General features: G+C 40.6%; 3 protein-coding genes and 1 pseudogene across 4 annotated transcripts in view; 1 reads left to right on the forward strand and 3 right to left on the reverse strand.

Moving 5' to 3' along the window:
* LOC144651492 (lysophosphatidylcholine acyltransferase 2-like) overlaps positions 1-19,521 on the forward strand; it is a 166,158-nt gene that overhangs the window by 72,508 nt on the left and 74,129 nt on the right. The gene's annotated exons all lie outside the window — the stretch shown is intronic.
* LOC144651477 (uncharacterized) overlaps positions 1-19,521 on the reverse strand; it is a 62,067-nt gene that overhangs the window by 4,707 nt on the left and 37,839 nt on the right. The window lies entirely within an intron of this gene.
* On the reverse strand, positions 670-5,722 carry LOC144651580 (uncharacterized; annotated as a pseudogene). The gene is made up of 3 exons (XR_013570345.1): positions 5,457-5,722; positions 3,359-4,012; positions 670-3,043 (listed from the first exon to the last, which is right to left on the reverse strand). The product of XR_013570345.1 is annotated as an uncharacterized LOC144651580 (transcript).
* LOC144651582 (hemicentin-2-like) lies at positions 7,101-19,067 on the reverse strand. The gene is made up of 7 exons (XM_078511530.1): positions 19,020-19,067; positions 17,522-17,897; positions 16,582-17,235; positions 14,309-15,432; positions 11,013-11,370; positions 8,546-9,199; positions 7,101-8,245 (listed from the first exon to the last, which is right to left on the reverse strand). Exons 1-7 carry the CDS (start codon positions 19,065-19,067, stop codon positions 7,101-7,103), a joined length of 4,359 nt encoding a protein of 1,452 aa, XP_078367656.1.

Below are 19,521 nucleotides of genomic sequence, written 5' to 3' on the forward strand. Positions count from 1 at the left end.
TTTTTTTACCCCCCCTCCGGTTATTTCTAATGGTCCGTCCCTAATGGAGATTCAGTTTCACAGGAAGTATAATTATTTTATCATCTAGTATCACCTAACTGACAGGGTCAAACGTATTACTAGAATTGAAGTATTATTTTTAAAAATCTGCACAGCTGCTGTGCAAAAGATCCCCTGACAAGGCAAGTTTAAATTCTTGACCTCGAGTGTCAGACGTAATGCTTCTAATTAATTTCCCAAAATCATCTGTGAGGAAAAGAAGTTAGCGATTATATAAACCACCGGTATTCTTTTGCTTTCTTGCAGAGAAGGGGAGGGGTGGGTAACGATAGACGACTATTATACCTATGTCACCTTTTGGTAAGACTCGTCAAAAAGAATCCAAAGGAACAATTTGGTTTTCTCTTGCACGTACATGTTTTTCAGCGTGATGCAGCTGAGTCACGGTCTCAGTGATGTAATAATTTTACGGTGACATTTAGGAGAATCAGAATAAACAATTGGTTCACTACTAAAACACCTTTAGCCGCTTTGTTTGATTTTCTCTACACTAACAGTAAAGTAACAGTAATTTTTTTAAATACGGTAATAAAAGTCAGTAACATGCAACAATAATAAGGAGATAGGTTATTAAAAGAAGAAAACAGCAATTACAGTAAATGTGTTCTGATCTACTTTCCCTTTAATAAGGCTCTCAGTATTTTGAAGTTAAACGAATTACATGTATCTGACATATTTTCGTGTCATATTGCATTCAACCCCTGGAATGGAGAATCGCCGGGGCAAACCATAGCAGTTTTGCGCATATCTCGGTGAATTTGTGAATCAGCTTTGTTCAGCTGAGTTTTTAAATGACGTTAGATCTTTAGTCTAATACGCCGCCCACACTTCCTTGAACCTGCTAGTTTTGACTTCTTTAAAGCAAAACGCTAGGAAAAGCCTAAATAAAATAACAGTTTTTAGCTTTCTGCAAAGTTCATTAGCGGAGCTATCAAATATATTTTACTATGAAGAGCCAGTCTTTGGGAAAACATGCTTAGAAAAAAAAAAATCATTTTTCTATGGACAATTAATCAGGATCGATCAGATGCCATAATCAGGTATAGGGAACCTCGACTGTTAAGCTCACATCCGGTTGTAATTGATGTACAGGTTGTTTTTATAGTGGTCATGTACTTAACTTCAAGAAAGCTACTTTACAGGTTCATTGCCACTAAAACAGAGGAAACAAACGTTTTAAATGAACATAAGATAGTTAAAAATCCCAATCGGTCATACCAAGCATGACCGAGGATTTTAACTTGGGACGACCAAGAACAACTCCTGCTAGTGGCAGGGTGGAAAGGTTGAACCCAGGACCTCCGCATTCATACAACACCAGCGCCCTAAATTAAGCACCGGCCATGTTGCCTCTTCAAACGCTCTTACGCGTCTTTGTTTCATGTCTGTGGCTCTGTACCGACTATGTTGATAACTGCGACTCTTTAACGACACAAAAAGCACCAAACTTAACTTGACGCCAATTTGCCATGATGACTTCATGTCGTTATTACTTCATATAACAGATGCTTACGCTACCGTATGACACATTCTTTGTACTTTTTAACGTGTCAAAAAAGTTAGTTATTCAATGTTTCGAATAAAGAAACTCGATGCTATAACTGGGACTGAGTACTTCTCTATGACAAAATAAAATGTCGTAAGTAAATAATTGTTTAATTCTTTTTTAATTCGATAAAATGTTTAGCCTGAAACATAAACTGAAGCTTTTATTTTATATTTTCAATTCCCGTTTCTAGATATCTGTTGCTTCTCAACTGAAAGCATATTGACTATCATTATTATTTCAAATACTGGGCTTGCAGTAAATTTAGAGGACAACAAATTAACATGTTCCTTTATGCTATGCCATAGCATTTCAGTTTTCCCAGTGAGTGGTAACCATACTGGTTGCTACTGCTCGTATCGCCAAACCTCAGCTGTTTAACTGGCAGATGTGTCTTGTCAGTGAGGAGACCGCTGTCTTCACGCCATACATAGTCATTTGCATCACAGTTACAGCCATAACTGGGGTTTGCGCATGAGTTAGTCATCCCGCATGCGCACTTACCACTGCCAGGTGATGCTCCGCCCCAGTACGTCATCTTAGTAGAATCACGTGACACCCACCAGGCATTTACCCCGTACCCCAACATCACAGAACCATGACACTCGTACTTGATAAACTGTTCACAGTGTTTGGAGACTCTGGTGAGACTCGCCAGCTGAGACAGACTTGCTCCTGTATAATGGATGTCACGAGAGTAACAGCCTTGAGGTTGACATCCATCTACTAATGTTCTGCTTTCACTGTCGTGACTAATCACTGTCACGCCGATTCCATTCTTGTCACTCATGTCACAGTAAACAGTAAATGGTGCCAGGCCTCCCGCGCCATCTGGATCAATGACGTAATTCCCGCTTACACTACTAACGTATTTTCTTATCACAGAACAGGAGGTCAAAATAACTGGAGTATTGATTTTGACTTTAGCTTCTATTGACATCAGAGGATTAGTCGCTCTACAGGTGTAAGATCCTTCGTGTGATTTCTTGATGTTCTGAATAAACAGTGTTCCATTCTGTAGAACATTGGACTCTACAGGAAGTGAAGACTTGCTATGCTTTGTCCAAGCGATTGTAGGTTTCAGGTCACTCTCGGCCACACAGGGCAAATGAACAGCGAAACCAATCACAGGAGTCACCTCTTGAGGAGGACGGACTTTGAACCGCAGTGGAGAGAATATTACAACTAGGGCAGTGTTTGTAGCTGATCCCATAATATTCTCTGCCTTACAAATGTATATTCCAGCGTCCTTTCTTGTCACGCTGTAAATTGTCAAGATTCCATTCATCACTTCAGTTCTGTCTTTAGGCAAACTACCGACTGACTTAGTCCACGTGATACTAGGAAACGGCCTACCAGTAGCAGTGCAGGCGATGGTGACGTTTTGTTTCTCTTCAGCCATCAATCGATTGGATGAGAATGAAAGTTGAGGAGGAACTGTCGAAAAATAAAGAAATTGTGATGATTTGCCCAAACAAACTTTTGTTACATTTTATTTTCTCTGCTGTTGTAGTCTCTCTTAGACAGCCATATTCCAACTTCAAATGTTATTGGCTTATTTGTGAGAAGTAGTCAATTTAAACACAGAACTAAAGATATGTTTAGCGATGATCGAAGTTCTTCTGAAATTCCGTTTTGGTCATGTTCACATGTCATATTTTTTCAAATCTTTATCACAACTTCTTCAGCTGAACATCAGCTATGTCAAACGCTTAATGTTTTACAATAAAATACATAAATTAAGCTACTTACACTGAACAGTTAATTTCCCTGAGGCTTTCACTTGTCCCAACAAATTTTCAGCTTTGCAGCTGTAAACTCCGTCGTCTCCAGGTCTAAGGTCCTTCATAATCAGAGCGCCACTGGACTCTACCACGTGACGGCCCACAGGAAGCGATGAATTGAGCTTAGTCCACGTGACCTTTGGACTTGGATTACCATCCACTGTACATTTCAAGATGGCTGTCTGACTTTCATTAACTATCATTCCAACAGGACGCTGCAGCAGAGATGGAGCCGAGATGGACTGGCCCGGTTCACCTTTGACGCCTTTCATACCCGGCGGGCCTCTAGGTCCCACGGGACCGGGGTCTCCCGGCATTCCAATATCGCCCTTTATTCCCATCGGTCCTTGAGCTCCTATTGGACCATGTTTACCGGGAGGTCCGTTTGTCCCGGGTCTCCCTGGGGGTCCTGGTCTCCCTCGGGTTCCCGGTCTTCCTCGTCGTCCCGTGTTGCCTTTTGGTCCTGTGCGGCAGAGCGTGTGATCTTTAGCACAGACTTGGTTTTGCAGCAGACCAAGTTCTTGTTTGATCAGCACTTGTACTTCAGAGGCTGTTAGGGTTGACTTCTGTTGTGAATCATCAGGTGAAGTGCGTTTTTGTCTTGACATTTTCTCTGTTTCGCCTGAAAAATTAAAGCTTTTTATTCATAATCGTGAATTATGAACCATTTTTGACATATAATGGCTGTTATGTTTTTCCTTTCATCGCCCAGCTCTTTTTGCCGAAGTAAACCCCCACAAAGTCCAAGAGTTGAGATTACCAAGACGTCACGCTTTTGGTACTTTAGTCCGAACCATTTCGAGTCTGATGTGCCTCCATCGGCAGAGGTCAGCGAACAGTATGGCACTTTCTGTACTTCGTTCGGAAACAACCGAAAGAAAGAGTTATCCCAATATTAAATTAGAAACGTAGGACCACAAATTCCCTCATTAACATACCGGCTCTTTCGTTCGTCAAGGAGCGCGGACTCGAAACAGCAAAGCTGCGATGAACACTCCGCGCGATCAACGCGACCTATTAAACGCGCGAAATGCCGAGTCAATATTCGTGTCTTATGTTTGAAATCCATTCGTCCTAAATTAACTAGTTAATCATTTGTTTATCTCTAATTCTTTGAAAGAGACGTCATACAGCTGAAACCACAGTAAAACTATGTGTTTTGACAGTATGTAACGACATCATCATGCCGGACACCGACTGAACCGCAAAAATATATCCAGTTTTTAGGTTGTCAGCGCGAGCAAGATAATAGCGTCAGTTATGACACCGCAAAACCGGAGCGGTTCTTTTAATCTCGAGTTCATTTGTCAACGAAATTGGTCAGCCATAAAAATAATCCGATTATCTTTGGGACAGAAATTTCACTATCTGCGGCTCCTCGTGTTTCGGGGTTTCTGTTCCTTCTTCGGTGGAGGAAAATCAACTGGCATTTCAATTTATTCCACAGAAGAAAGGGCAGTAACACCGAAACAAAGGCAACATATTTCTTCTATCTGGCGCATTATTCTCGTTTACACAGGTCAATTGTACATCTGTCTGTTTACTGAATCTAATAGAATTTGTCAAATATAATTTGTCTCTTTCGTTCATATCTTTTATTAGTCCTTTTTAACTCCCCAGGAGTATTTTGCTTTGTGTTCTTCGCGGCGATTTCTTGTTGTGCTAAACTTAATCTTTGTTCTCCCTGTAGTTAGTTCCCAGTCCTATTCGGTTGTTCGAACGAGAACGACAGAACCGATCCAAGGACTCCGGCATAACGTTCGACTACGTCATCGCTTAAAAATGCTTGAACTGAAAAACGTTTGAATTCTTCCATGATATGTTCGAACAACAATGCCCAGGATAAACCTTCTACTCATACTAACTTCATGCAAAAAAGTCGATATCTCGAAGAGATCTTTGATTTTTATTCGTATACAGGAAAATTTTAAAGAAATGGCATGTAATCCTGGGTGAAGTGTAGACAACTCGCACCACGATAATTGGCAATGTTTGTTAAAGAAGTTATACTTACTGTTAACTGCACTGCATTGCGGATACCAGTTTTATGACAAAACAATGCTCACCTTTGGTTCCGGCTTGCCAATGGCGGCCTGTAGCCATAACTTGCCATCTGTCGTAATTTTGTTGTACTTTTCGAAGGAAGGAAGGAAGGATCTGTCTCCATCTTATCACAGAATGTTACTGAGTATGATAGCAGTCGATGATGTTCTTGTATTCTGAGTTCCACGTGAATGCAACACACAACAGACAACAGCAAGCCTGACGCGGAACACAAGCTGTTCAGTGTTTGTCTTGTGTTCGTCTGCTTCTCTTCTTTATCTTGTTCCATCGTTACAGCTGCTACCACAAACTTGTGATGTCAAACTGATGCTATGGACGTTATCTTTTCTCTTTGAGCTGCTTTCACTGTTGCCGGTTTAATCGTTGTAAAGACGATAGAAAGCTTCGCAAAAGCTGTTGTGTCACGGTCGTGTCCGAGCTTCACTTATGAAGGTGTAACACGAATCTTGTTTTGAGTGATATGAAGTAAACATGCAGTAAAAATAGCTTTACTTGTCTGAGCTTGTAATGGAGATTCAGTATCACAGGAAGTATAATTATCTTATCATCCTATTGACAGGGGTCAAACGTATTCTAGAATTGAATTAATTTAAAAGCCTCCGTGTACGGCTTCAGATTTCAGATTTTTATTATTTCACACTATTTACAAAAATCTTACACTTGTTTGTTGGTTCTAACTCATTTCTTTAAATATGTTACGAAAGTAAGTCAAAGATTCTATCAACCATCATCTGCATTCTTTTATTTTGGCAGAAAAGAGGGAGCGATGGATAAATGATGGACGACTATTATACCTATGTCACGTGGTACACCTTCTGCTGATACTCGTCATAAAAGGGTCAAAACGAACAATTTGGTTGAAAGACGACGAGAGTGCTTGAGAGTCGATGAGAGTGCGTGAGAGTTTCAAGCTAAACGAGAGCGAGAGTTTGAACTCTCATCAACTCTCATCCACATTTGGCCCGTGCTTTAGTTTGATTTTCCTTCATACCTGAGTAAGAGTAATAATATAAGGAAATTATAAGTCAGTAACATGAAACAATGATGAGAAAGTTTATTTAAAGAAGAAAACAGCAATTACAATAAATGTGTTCTGATTTATTTTCCCAAAAAGCTCTCAGTATGTTAAATCAAACAAATGATATGCATCTAACGTATCATCATCATCATCATCATCATCATCATCATCATCATCATCATCATCATCAACATCATCATCATTTATTAGCAATATAACAGTGATATAACAGTAGAGACTAATAATGGAAAGGCGGAGAGACCTCCTAGAAACCATCAGGCTTAAAGGGGAGGCCGCCTCAGTTATCAATTATCTTCGTGTCCCACTGTGCTCAACCCATGGAGCTGATCATCGCCGGGGAAAGCCAGGCCGTATTTGCGCATATGCCGTGTACACTTTTTCCAACCTGCTCGCTTTAATTTCTTTAGAACAAAACGCTCGGAAAAAAAACTAGAGGAAATAACAGTTTTTTCACATGATACAGTTAGGTTACGATTCAGTTAATTCATTAGCCCAGTTATCAAAAATCTTTTTCTCTAAAGATCCAACAACTCGATCTTTAGAGAATTATAAAAAATTGTTTTTTTAAAACAACTGGATCTTTAGAGAAAAAACATTTTAATTTTTTTTACGCAATGCCATAGCATTTCAGTTTTCCCAGTGTGTGGTAGCCTTGGGCAGACCCGCTTGTATCGCCAAACCTGAGCTGTTTAACTGGCAGCTGTGTCTTGTCATCGAGGAGACCGCTGTCTTCACGCCATACAACGTCATTCTTATCACAGTTACATCCACGCCAGGAATCTGCACATGAGTTGGTCATCCCGCATGCGCACTTACCACTGCCAGGTGATGCCCCGCCCCAGTACGTCATCTTACTGGAATCACGTGACACCCACCAGGCGTATCCTCCCCACCCAAACATTACTGAATAACGACACTCGTATTTGATAAACTGTTCACAGTGTAAGGAGACTCTGGTGAGACTAGCAAGCTGGGAGAGACTCGCTCCTGAGTAATGAATGTCACGTGAATAGCAGCCTTGAGAGGAACATCCATCCACCAATGTTCTGCTCTCACTGTCGTGACTAATCACTGTCACGCCAACTTCATTCTTGTCATTCATGTCGCAGTAAACTGTAAACGGTGCCAGGCCTCCCGCGCCATCGGAATCAATAACGTAATTTCCGCTGACACTGCTGACGTATTGTCGTATTACAGAACAAGAAGTCAAAACAACAGGAGTATTGATTTTGACTTTGGCTTCTATTGTTGTCAAAGCATTAGTCGCTCTACAGGTGTAAGATCCTTCGTGTACTTTCGTGCTGCTTGAAATAACCAATAATGTTCCATTCTGTAGAACATTGGCCCCTTCAGGAAGTGAAGACTTGCCATCTTTTGTCCAAGTGATTGTAGGTCTCAGGTCACTCTCGGCCTCACACGGTAAATGAACAGCGAAACCAATCGCAGGAGTCACCTCTTGAGGAGGACGGACTTTGAACCGTAAGCGAGAAAATGTCATCAGTTGAACAATGTCTCTTGCTGATCCCAGAATATTTTCTGCTTTACAAATGTATATTCCAGCGTCCTTTCTTGTCGCATTGAAGATTGTCAGGGTTCCATTCATCACTTCAGTTCTATCTTCAGGCAAACTACCCTCTGCTCTAGACCACATGATACCAGGAAGCGGCTGACCAGAAACAGTGCAGGCGATGGTAACGTTTTGTTTCTCTTCAGCTATCAAGCGATTGGATGACAAGGAAAGTTGAGGAGGAACTGTCGAGAAATAAAAAAATTACAGAAATTAGGATAAAGTATTTGCCAAACACAATTTTGTTACTTTTTATATCTTAGCAGTTGTAAGTCATTCCGACTTTAAATATTATTGATGGGACTTAGTCAATTAGAACACAGGACTTTTTTTTTGTTGATCCAAGTTCTTCTGAAATTCGTCACTTGGTAATATTCTCATATATTATATATAATTATGTAAAGGTAATTTTTCGTTCGGAAGGGCCTGTTTTACAGCATTAAGCCTACTCCTAAACCATTAAATACATAAATTCAGCTACTTACATTGAACAGTTAATTTCGCCGAGGCATTTACTTGTCCCAGCAAATTTTCAGCTCTGCAGCTGTAAACTCCTTCATCTCCAGGTCTAACGTCCTTCACAATCAGAGCGCCACTGGACTCTACCACGTGACGACCCACAGGAAGAGATGAATTCAGCTTAGACCACGTGACTTTTGGACTTGGATTACCATCCACTGTACATTTCAAGACGGCTGTCTGACTTTCATTAACTGTCATTCCAACAGGACGCTGCAGCAGAGATGGAGCCGAGATGGACTGGCCCGGTTCACCTTTGACGCCTTTCATACCCGGCGGGCCTCTAGGTCCCACAGGACCAGGGTCTCCCGGCATTCCAATATCGCCCTTTATGCCCATTGGTCCTTGCGCTCCGATTGGTCCATGTTTTCCAGGAGGTCCGCTTGATCCGGGTCTCCCTGGGGGTCCTGGTCTCCCTCTGGTTCCCGGTCTTCCTCGTCTTCCCGTGTTACCTTTTGTTTCTGTGCGGCAGAGCGTGTGATCTTTAGCACAGACTTGGTTTTGCAGCAGACCAAGTTCTTGTTTGATAAGCACTTGTACTTCAGAGGCTGTTAGGGTTGATTTCTGTTGTGAATCTCCAGGTGAAGATCGTTTTTCTCTTAAATAATCCTCTTCTTCACCTGAAAAATTAGAGCTATTTATTCAAAACCGAGTACCGTGAACCATTTTTTGACATTTAACGCTTGCTATGGTGCAATAACACAATCTAGTAACAAAGATTTCCGTTTCCATTAGACTGGGTTCAACAACCCAGCTTTAGCCACCTTATTTCGCACTTATTTGTTTCTGTAAAAAAAATATACACTAAAGATAAATGATAGGTAGCTCTGGTAAAGACGACGATAATAGGAAGAGGGTCCTGAAGGGGGGGGGGGGGGGGGGGGGGTACCAAATCCCATTTCCCAGCCCAAATTTTGCCCAAATCCCATTTCCCAGCCTATTTTTTGTCCAAATTCCATTCCCAGTAGTAAAATTCCCAGTGTATGGAAAACCGGACTTAAGCATAATATACTTGTTGTTTTGATTGTCCTAAATGTAGTCTACTCCCTGAACTCTCTCTTCGGTGAACCCAGGTACAGGCGTCGTTGAGCGAGTCCAGAAATATTGACCTGCATTCGCATTCTCAAAAAAGGGGGGAAGCTGAAGAAACCAAACCATAATCGACAGCACCTTTGGAAACGCACGCACAGATGTTAAATTCAAAAATTTAGTACTTGTGGGTTTTTAAATACCTATTCATTACGGAGATTCATTACCGTGGAGACAGAAAGAAACCGGCTGGGTTGGTGTTCGTGGGGGGCTGCTGTCGCATCGACGGTGGACCGGGATGGATGGCGCAGTTTTAGTTTTCTGGCCGGCCTCAAGAGTCCTCATGGGCCCGATGAGGATAAGTAAGTAAGTAAGTAAGTAAGTAAGTAAGTAAGTAAGTAAGTAAGTAAGTAAGCAAGCAAGCAAGCGAGCAAGCGAGCGAGCGAGCGAGCGAGCGAGCGAGCGAGCGAGCGAGCAAGTAAGTAAGTAAGTAAGTAAGTAAGTAAGTAAGTAAGTAAGTAAGTAAGTAAGAAGTAAGTAAGTAAGTAAGTAAGTAAGTAAGTAAGTAAGTAAGTAAGTAAGTAAGTAAGTAAGTAAGTAAGTATTACGGCTTTAGACAAAGGTTATGACAATTTTTCTTGTAGATGTCGCGCTAATTTGTTGCGTAGTTGAATTTTTCATTTTAGCAAACTATTTTTACCCAAGCGCACACGTTGCATGTAAGAAACGCCACACGTCTCTGCGGTTTTTCATTGGTTTGTTTTAAGCATGCACAGGTAAGTTATCCTAGACTGTCCCCGTCTCGCACCTGGGTCGCAGAAGGAATAGTTCAGGGAATGGACTATCCAAAATCATGTTCTGCTAGTTATATTATCACCAATACTGTTGAGAACATCACTTTTCATTTGTTCGTTTGTCTTGTAGAGGATGATAGAAATTTTCAGTAGCTTTAACTAAAGCTATCAAGTTTTTATCCCTTACTTACCACCACCCTGCAAAACTTACTATCACTTCTTTTAAATATTCCATTTGTGCCCATGCTCAGTCATAGCAGTTCCGCTGAGTAACTTAATCACTTACACGAAAATTGATCGACGCTTGATGGAGACTCGTGCAGTGTAGTGGTTTCGTTTCAGAGTTAATTTTCAGCGTTTTAACTGTCTATGCCTTTAAGAATATTATAGAGCGTGATATATGCAAGTTTAGTCATGTACTGACATGCTTCCCATTCCCATTTTTTGTTTCCGAATCCCAGTCCCAGTTACCTAAATCCCATTTTCCCAGTGAAAATAAACGCAAATCCCAGTCAAAATAGGCAAATCCCAGTTCCCATTTTACCCCTTCAGGACCCTCTAGGAAATGTATACTTTTGCAAATACCGTTTCATGACGAAACAATGCTCACCTTTGGTCCTTTGCCAATGGCGGCCTGTAGCCATAACTTGCCATCTGCCGTAATTTTGTTGTACTTTTCGAAGGATTTCTGCCTCCATATTATCACAGAATGTTACTGAGTGTGATATCAGTCGATTATGTTCTTGTATTCTGAGTTCCACGTGAATTAGCGCGATACAACACACAACAGACAACAGCAAGCCTGACGCGGAACACAAGCTGTTCAGTTTTTGTCTTCTGTTCGTCTGCTTCTCTACTTTATCTTGTTTCATCATTACAGCTGCTACCACAAACTTGTCAGTGAAATCAAACCGATACTGAAGACGTTCTCTTTTCTCTTTGAGCTGCTTACAGATCAGTTTACTGTGGATTTAATCGGTGTAAAAGACGATAGAAAGCTGTTGTGTCCGGGTTTCACCGTCGAAAGTGTAACACGAATCTTTTGTTTACTAATATGAAGTAAAAACAACTTTTCTCGTCTGAGCATGTAGTGGAGATTCAGTAACAAAGGAAGTATAATGGTATTATCTTATGACATGGGTCAAACGTATTTTAAAGGGACTGTGTCACGGGTAAGTAAGGTTTATTTTATTAAGTTTTGCCAAATACTTGCTATGAAACTTAATGTTTGCAAAGAAATCACTTCTGTGGATCTAAAAGACAAAACCATAGCTTCGTTACAACCAACTGCGTTTTGCGTGTATTATAATTTAAAGTTACGAGCAAACAAGGATTAACTTTGAAAACTGTTCAGCCCAACAATATTCCAAAACCCCATATGGCAATCCGTTACAATCTTCGTCACGTTTGGCCATCCGCACATTTTTTTGTATTTGCTGTGTTATTGAAATGTTCCTTCACTGTTTGGAAAGGTTATTTTTAGATTTCACCGAATTTGATGGCCATTTCCCATGCCTAAATTTGGCTAAAATCCGTGCCACAGTCCCTTTAATACATGAATTGAATTAACTCCCGCCTTAAGTTATTTATTTAAACGTCTGCACAGCATACTGCGAAAGATCCCATGGCAAGGCGAGCAGTACTGAATTGTTGTTGTTTAGTCGTAATGATTTTAATTAATTTCCCAAAATCATTGGTGAGGAAAATTAGTCAGCGATGATATAAACCATTGCACAGCATGAAAATATAACTTTACCGTAGTGTAAAGGTTAACTAAAACTAGAATAAATTTGGAATTTATTCAGCTATACACTGACTTTACATTTTTTAAAGCTGACCTTTATCCCAGCTTTACACTCAAGTATAAAGACAGATAAAGAGATTCCTTTACACCAACTTTGAATCACATTTACACACCGCTTGGTGAGCTTGGTTTAACCACCTTTAACAACATTTAATTGATGGTATAAAGTTGGATAACTAACTTTATACCAGATTAAACCACCTTTAATTTCATGTAAATTCCAATTTTCATGCTGTGTTGGTAATCCTTTTGCTTTCTTGCAGAGCATAGGAAGGGGTGGGGGAATCATGATGGACGACTATGGTATTATACCTTTGTCATGTGGTGCACTTTATGGTGATACTAGTCACGAAAGGGTCAAAATGTCCTTGCACGTACACCTTGTTTAGCGTGATGCAGCTGAGTAACGATTTCAGTGATGTAATAATTTTCGGTGACATTAAAGAACATCAGAAATTAAAGTGGTTCACTACTAAAACGCCTCCAGCCGCTTAGTTTGATTTTATCTACACTAGTAACAGTAGAAATACGGTAAAAAGACAGTAACATGCAACAATAATAAGGAGAAAGTTTATTCAAAGAAGAAAAAAGCAATTACAACAAATCTGTTCTGATCTACTTTCCCTATAATAAGGCTCTTAGTCTTGTGAAGTCAAACGAATTACATACATCTGAAGACCTCATCTGAGGGGAACGGAGCATCGCTTGGGGCAAACCATAGCGATTTTGCGCATATCTCGGCAAATTTGTAATACAGCTAGCCTCCTACGCAGACGTATAAATCAGCTTTCTTCAGCTGAGTTTTTGGCTTAAGATAGATCTTAGACTAATACGCCGTCCACACTTCCTCAGTAAACCTGCACTTTTAGATTTCATTCTTTTATGCAAAACGCTAGAAAAACCCTAAAGAAAATAACTGTTTCTAGCTTTCTACCAAGTTCCGGAAATATATCTTTTACTGTGAAGATCCAGTCGTTGGGCCAACATACTTTGAAATAAAATCCTTTTGGTACCTAGCTCAAAGCTTAGCTTTCATATGAACAATTTATCAGGATCGATCAGATGCCATAATCAGGTAAAGATAACCTCAACTGTTAAGCACACAGTCGGTGCTCCCACGAATCTCTCTAGCTATTTGGTGTTTGTGGCCGTTTTAGATAACGCACGCCTCTCACGACGTGAAATGAACCAAACTAGACGCTAATTTGCTATGATTGCATGTAGTTATTACAGTCGCAAAGCTAAGCCTTTCTTTGTAAACATTGTGAAACCTCACTTGTCGGAATTGTGACTCAAACTCTGTAATTAAAAGCGCTCGTAAACGACCGCGACCACCTTTGGCAATGAGCAACTGGTCTTCTCCTTTGGTTACAAACTCTAGAGAACGACCACTTGATCAGAGATTCTGATTCTTGTTAGTAAGTGTACACTACTTAATCACATTTATAGTAGCATAACATTGCCTGATTATGTTCGTTGATACTAATATCGTATTAACATTCAAGAGTGCTACCAATTAAAAGAATGAAGAAGAAAGCTTAAAGAAAAAAAGCTCTGGTAGGCAATCAACCATTATTGTTCCATCGTGTGGTCGCTTGTGGGACCTCATTCTCGTAAATAACCAGATCTAGTGGACCACTTTCTGGAATTCCAGAGGTGCTCGCTTACGAGGGCTACGACTGTACTTCATATAACAGATTTTTACGCTTTCGTATGACACATTGTATTTTTTAACGTGTCAGAAACGTGATAGGTTTCTTGACGAATTAACAAACTCAATGCTAGAATTGGGACTAAATAACTATGAAAAAATAGTCGGTCGTAAGTGAATTTTTTCCATAGTCGTTTAGTTGTCTTAAATTCGTTGTAAAATTTTAGGGCAAATGAAGCATCACTAAAGCTTACATGTTTTGTTTTCGATCAAGAATTGTCGAAACGAAAGGGCAATTCAATTCTCTGATTCAATGTATCCATAATGTTGCTAACTTCGTTTTTTAGATATCTGTTGCTACACACTTGGCGATAGCATCAGAACGATAACGATTATTTACAAGTACTGAGCTTGCAATAACTTGAGGGCAATTGAAATTAACATGTTTTTACGCTATGCCATAGCATTTCAGTTTTCCCAGTGTGTGGTAACCATGGTTACTACCGCTTGCATCCCCAAACCTCAGCTGTATAACTGGAAGATGTGTCTTGTCAGTGAGGAGACCGCTGTCTTCACGCCATACATGGTCATTCTTATCACAATTACAACCATAACTGGGATCTGCACATGAGTTGGTCATCCCGCATGCGCACTTACCACTGCCAGGTGATGCTCCGCCCCAGTACGTCATCTTAGTAGAATCACGTGACACCCACCAGGCATATGTCACTGAATGATAACACTCATACTTGATAAACTGTTCACAGTGTGAGGAGACTCTGGTAAGACTTGCAAGCTGGGAGAGACTCGCTCCTGTGTAATGAATGTCACGTGAGTAGCAGCCTTGAGAGTGACATCCATGCACCAATGTTCTGCTTTCACTGTCGTGACTTATCACTGTCACGCCAACTCCATTCTTGTCACTCATGTCACAGTAAACTGTAAATGGTGCCAGGCCTCCCGCGCCATCTGGATCAATGACGTAATTCCCGCTTACACTGCTGACGTATTTTCTGATCACAGAGCAGGAAGTCGCAATAACTGGGGAATTAAGTTTGACTTTAGCTTCTATTGTTGTCAGAGCATTAGTCGCTCTACAGGTGTAACATCCTTCGTGTGATTTCTTGATGTTCTGAATAACCAGTGTTCCATTTAAAAGGAAGCTGGACTCTACAGGAAGTGAAGACTTGCCATCCTTTGTCCAAGTGATTGTAGTTCTCAGGTCACTCTCGGCCACACACGGCAGGTGAACACTTGAACCAATCACTGGAGTTACCTCTTGAGGAGGACGGACTTTGAACCGCAGAGGAGAGAATATCATGACCAGAGCAGTGTTTGTTGCTGATCCCAGGATATTCGTTGCTTTACAAATGTATATTCCAGCGTCCTTTCTTGTCACACTGTATATTGACAGGGTTCCATTCATCACTTCAGTTCTGTCCTTAGGCAGACTACCAACTGACTTAGACCACGTGATACTAGGAAGCGGCTGACCAGTAGCAGTGCAGGCGATGGTGACGTTTTGTTTCTCTTCAGCCATCAATCGATTGGATGACAATGAAAGTTGAGGAGGAACTGGCGAGAAACAAAAAAATTATGACGAGTTAATCGTTGGCCAAACATACCTTTTGCATGTTTTATGGCTCCTTATGTTGCATTTTATTTTCTCTGCACAGTCAGTTTCTTGAACAGGTTTGTTTCAGCTTTTATTATAGCCGAGACCTCGTCTATACTGTTAATCGAAGTTCTTCTAATCTTTTCTTAGAAAACCGTTTACCGTAATGATTCGATTAAGCGCCCGGGGCGCTTATTTACTTTTGGCACCTCAAAGGAGGGCGCTTATTCGAGACAGGGCGCTTATTCGGGACAGGGCGCTTATTTAATTATTTGAAAAACAACCAAATGTTCAAAACAAAACTTAAATTAATATTAGAAAAACTAACAATAACAGAAAATGTATCAGTAACAAATTGTTGAAAGTTCAGTTACTTTTAAAAGAATTGTTTATTTTAGCAGTAAATATATACCTGTACGGTACGGCAAATGTTCATGAGTTTATCTATTCGACGTCAATGACTTCAATAGCGGCAGTTATCCACAATAGGGGCGCTTATAATGAATGGGGACACTTATTAGAATGGGAGCGCTTATTGCAATAGGGGCCCTTATTGACAAAACACTTTTGAAAGGGGGGCGCTTATTGGAAGGAGGGCGCTAAATCGAATCATTACGGTATTTCAATTATATCTAAGGATTTATATTTCGTAAAGGGCCTGTAATGCAGCATCAAGCTCAACCTCACAGCAGCTAACAGGCTAAATACAAACATTAAGGTGGAGTTTCACCTGAATTTTAATGAAATTTTTAAAGGTTCAAAGAAGGGGTAGAAGAAAGATAATTATTTTTGGAGCATCACCAGACAGTTGATCCCTACTCAAGGACACTCCAGGTTGTCAGGGGACTGTCTTGGTGTCCATCCACTAATTTTTAAAGCTACATTAAATCTTCAATATTTTTTAATTTCTCTCAATTTTACTAATCCTTTGAGAAAAACTATCTCCTCCTCAACATACCCAAAAATCAACCAAAAATTTACTTAACATCGCAGAGCATAAATTTATGTAACGAAGGAAGGGAACGAGATACTTCTGTTTAGCCCATGCGGAAAACGGCCCTTCGGGTGAGGACCCCCCCCCGCCCCCCCTCCCCCCTTAAGCTACTTACACTGAACAGTTAGCTTTGCAGAGGCATTTACTTGTCCCAGCAAATTTTCAGCTTTGCAGCTGTAAACTCCGTCGTCTCCAGGTCTAACGTCCTTCACAACCAGAGCGCCACTGGATTCTACCACGTGACGACCAACAGGAAGTGATGAATTCAGCTTGAACCACGTGACTTTTGGACTTGGATTACCATCTGCGGTACATTTCAAGATGGCTGTCTGACTTTTATTGACTGTCACTCCAACAGGCCGCTGCAGCAGTGATGGAGCCAAGATGGACTGGCCCGGTTCACCTTTGACGCCTTTCATACCCGGCGGACCTCTAGGTCCCACGGGACCGGGGTCTCCCGGTACTCCAACATCCCCCTTTATGCCCATCGGTCCTTGAGCTCCTATGGGTCCATGTTTGCCAGGAGATCCACTTGAACCGGGTCTCCCAGGGAGACCTTGTTTCCCTCGGGTTCCCGGTCGTCCCCGTCTTCCCGTGTTACCTTTTGGTCCTGTGCGGCAGAGCGTGTGATCTTTAGCACAGACTTGGTTTTGTAGCAGACCAAGTTCTTGTTTGATTAGTACTTGTACTTCAGAGGCTGTTAGGGTTGCATTCTGTTGGGAATCGTCCGGTGAAGATCGTTTTTCTCTTAAATAATTCTCTTCTTCACCTGAAAAATTAGAGCTATTTATTTAAAAACGAGTACCGTGAACCATTCTTTGACATTTAACGGTTGCTATGGTGCAATAACACAATCTAGTAACAAATATTTTCGTTTCCATTAGACTGGGTTCAACAACCCAGCTTTAGCCACCTTATTTCGCACTTATTTGTTTCTGTAAAAAAAATATAGACTAAAGATAAATGATAGGTAGCTCCGGTAAAGACGACGATAATGGGAAGATTAGGAAATGTATACTTTTGCAAATACCGTTTCATGACGAAACAATGCTCACCTTTGGTCCTTTGCCAATGGCGGCCTGTAGCCATAACTTGCCATCTGCCGTAATTTTGTTGTACTTTTCGAAAGATTTCTGTCTCCATGTTATCACAGAATGTTACTGAGTGTGATATCAGTCGATGATGTTCTTGTATTCTGAGTTCCACGTGAATTAGCGCGATACAACACACAACAGACAACAGCAAGCCTGACGCGGAACACAAGTTGTTCAGTGGTTGTCTTTTGTTCGTCTGCTTCTCTTCTTTATCTTGTTCCATCGTTACAGCTGCTACAACAAACTTGTGACATCGAACTGATGCTTTTGAAAGACGTTTACTTTTCTCTTTGAGCTGCTTACAGATCAGTTCAGTCACTGTGGGTTTAATCGTTGTCTTAAAAGACGATAGAAAGTTGTTACATGAATCTTGTGTTTACATGATATGAAGTAAAAATAACTTTACTTGTCTGAGCTTGTAATGGCTATTCAGTATCACAGGAAGTATAATTATAGAATCATCTTATCCGCGACAGGGGTCAAACGTATTGTGGCTAGAATTGAAGTATTATTTTAAAAAAACTGCACAGCATGCTGCAAAAGATCCCATGGCAAGGCGAGTTTAAATTCTTGACCTCGAGGTGTTCGTAATGGTTCTAATTAATTTCCCAAAATTATCTGTGAGGGAAAAAAGTCAGCGATTATATAAACCATCGGCATTCTTTTATTTTCTTACAGAGAAGGGGGAGGGGTGAGTGGATGGTGGGAAACTATGATTCCAATGCCCGGCGTTGTACAAATTCGCAAGTAACCAATCAGAAGCGCGATCTACTGTCCTGATATCCTATAGACTACTAGTAGTCTGTCTTTTCTCTTCGGTCTCTTAGGGTCGGAGCGCGCGGTTATATCATAATAGGAACGCGAGCAAACTGGTTGAACTGGCGGGTGGATGAGAAGGAGCTTAAACCCTCCCTAGCCTCGCACTCCCTTACTAAATTTCGAGAGAAAAACAGACTGCAAGCAGTCTAGATATCCTACGATATCAAGTCACTGACCTGATATGCCACGATATCATGGTCACTTTGAAATAAAGAAGTGATACCGTACGATGAATTGAAAAGAGGTTTTGTCAATAAAACAGAACCTCGTAATTTAAATTTAGCTGGTGTTTACCGGTCGTAAAATAAGACGAATTTTCCCGCCAAAACTAAACTTGAGCGCGCTAATTGCGCGATGTTTGCCGACGAGTACCTAAACATTCCGACTAAAACAATGGAGTCGGAGTTTCCAACTTTTTCGCTAAATTTGGATATTGAAAATCTAGAGAATGAAACTCCAAACAAACGAGTAAAACAATGTCAGAAGAGGAACTTGATAAAAGTGTTGAAGACCAAAAAAGTATCAATACAAGCAGGTCAACACATTTTGCACTACGTGCCTTGCAAGCATGGCTTCAACAGAGCAATTAATATCCCCGGATTTATGGCTGAATTTGGGTACGGTAAATACCTTATCGTACCTTTTTGGTACGCTTCGGCGGTATATCAGGCTTGTTTGGTCTCGCCATGGGTATTTTGGCGAGACGCCATGGCTCGACCAAACTCGCCTGATATGCCGCCGAAGCGTACCAACATTTATTTATTTAACAATTCTTTATACACGGTAAAAACATCAGGTTATACTAGTAAGTTATAATAAAAATTAATACAAAATAAACTATTAATTAACAGTACATGCCTAATACTAATTAATTATAATAAAATTGAAGAAATCCTAATTTAAAAATTAAACTAATCCTGTTTTCCATAAATGCCGTTTCTAACTTTGCTTTTAAATTGATTAAAGGAGTTTACCATCCTGAGAAAAAGGTACGATTAGGTATAAATACCAGTATAATAGTAATCAGTGGCAGATCTAGTCGGAGGGGACCGTGTGCCCCGGGCTCCTCCTTATATTTGGTAAAAGACAAATTTTATGACTCCCCACACCAAAAATTGTTTGGGTTTACACACAAAAATAGT

The sequence above is a fragment of the Oculina patagonica genome, chromosome 4, assembly GCF_052425735.1.
Source record: "Oculina patagonica isolate OP01 chromosome 4, crgOcupat, whole genome shotgun sequence".
Lineage (NCBI taxonomy): Eukaryota > Metazoa > Cnidaria > Anthozoa > Scleractinia > Oculinidae > Oculina > Oculina patagonica.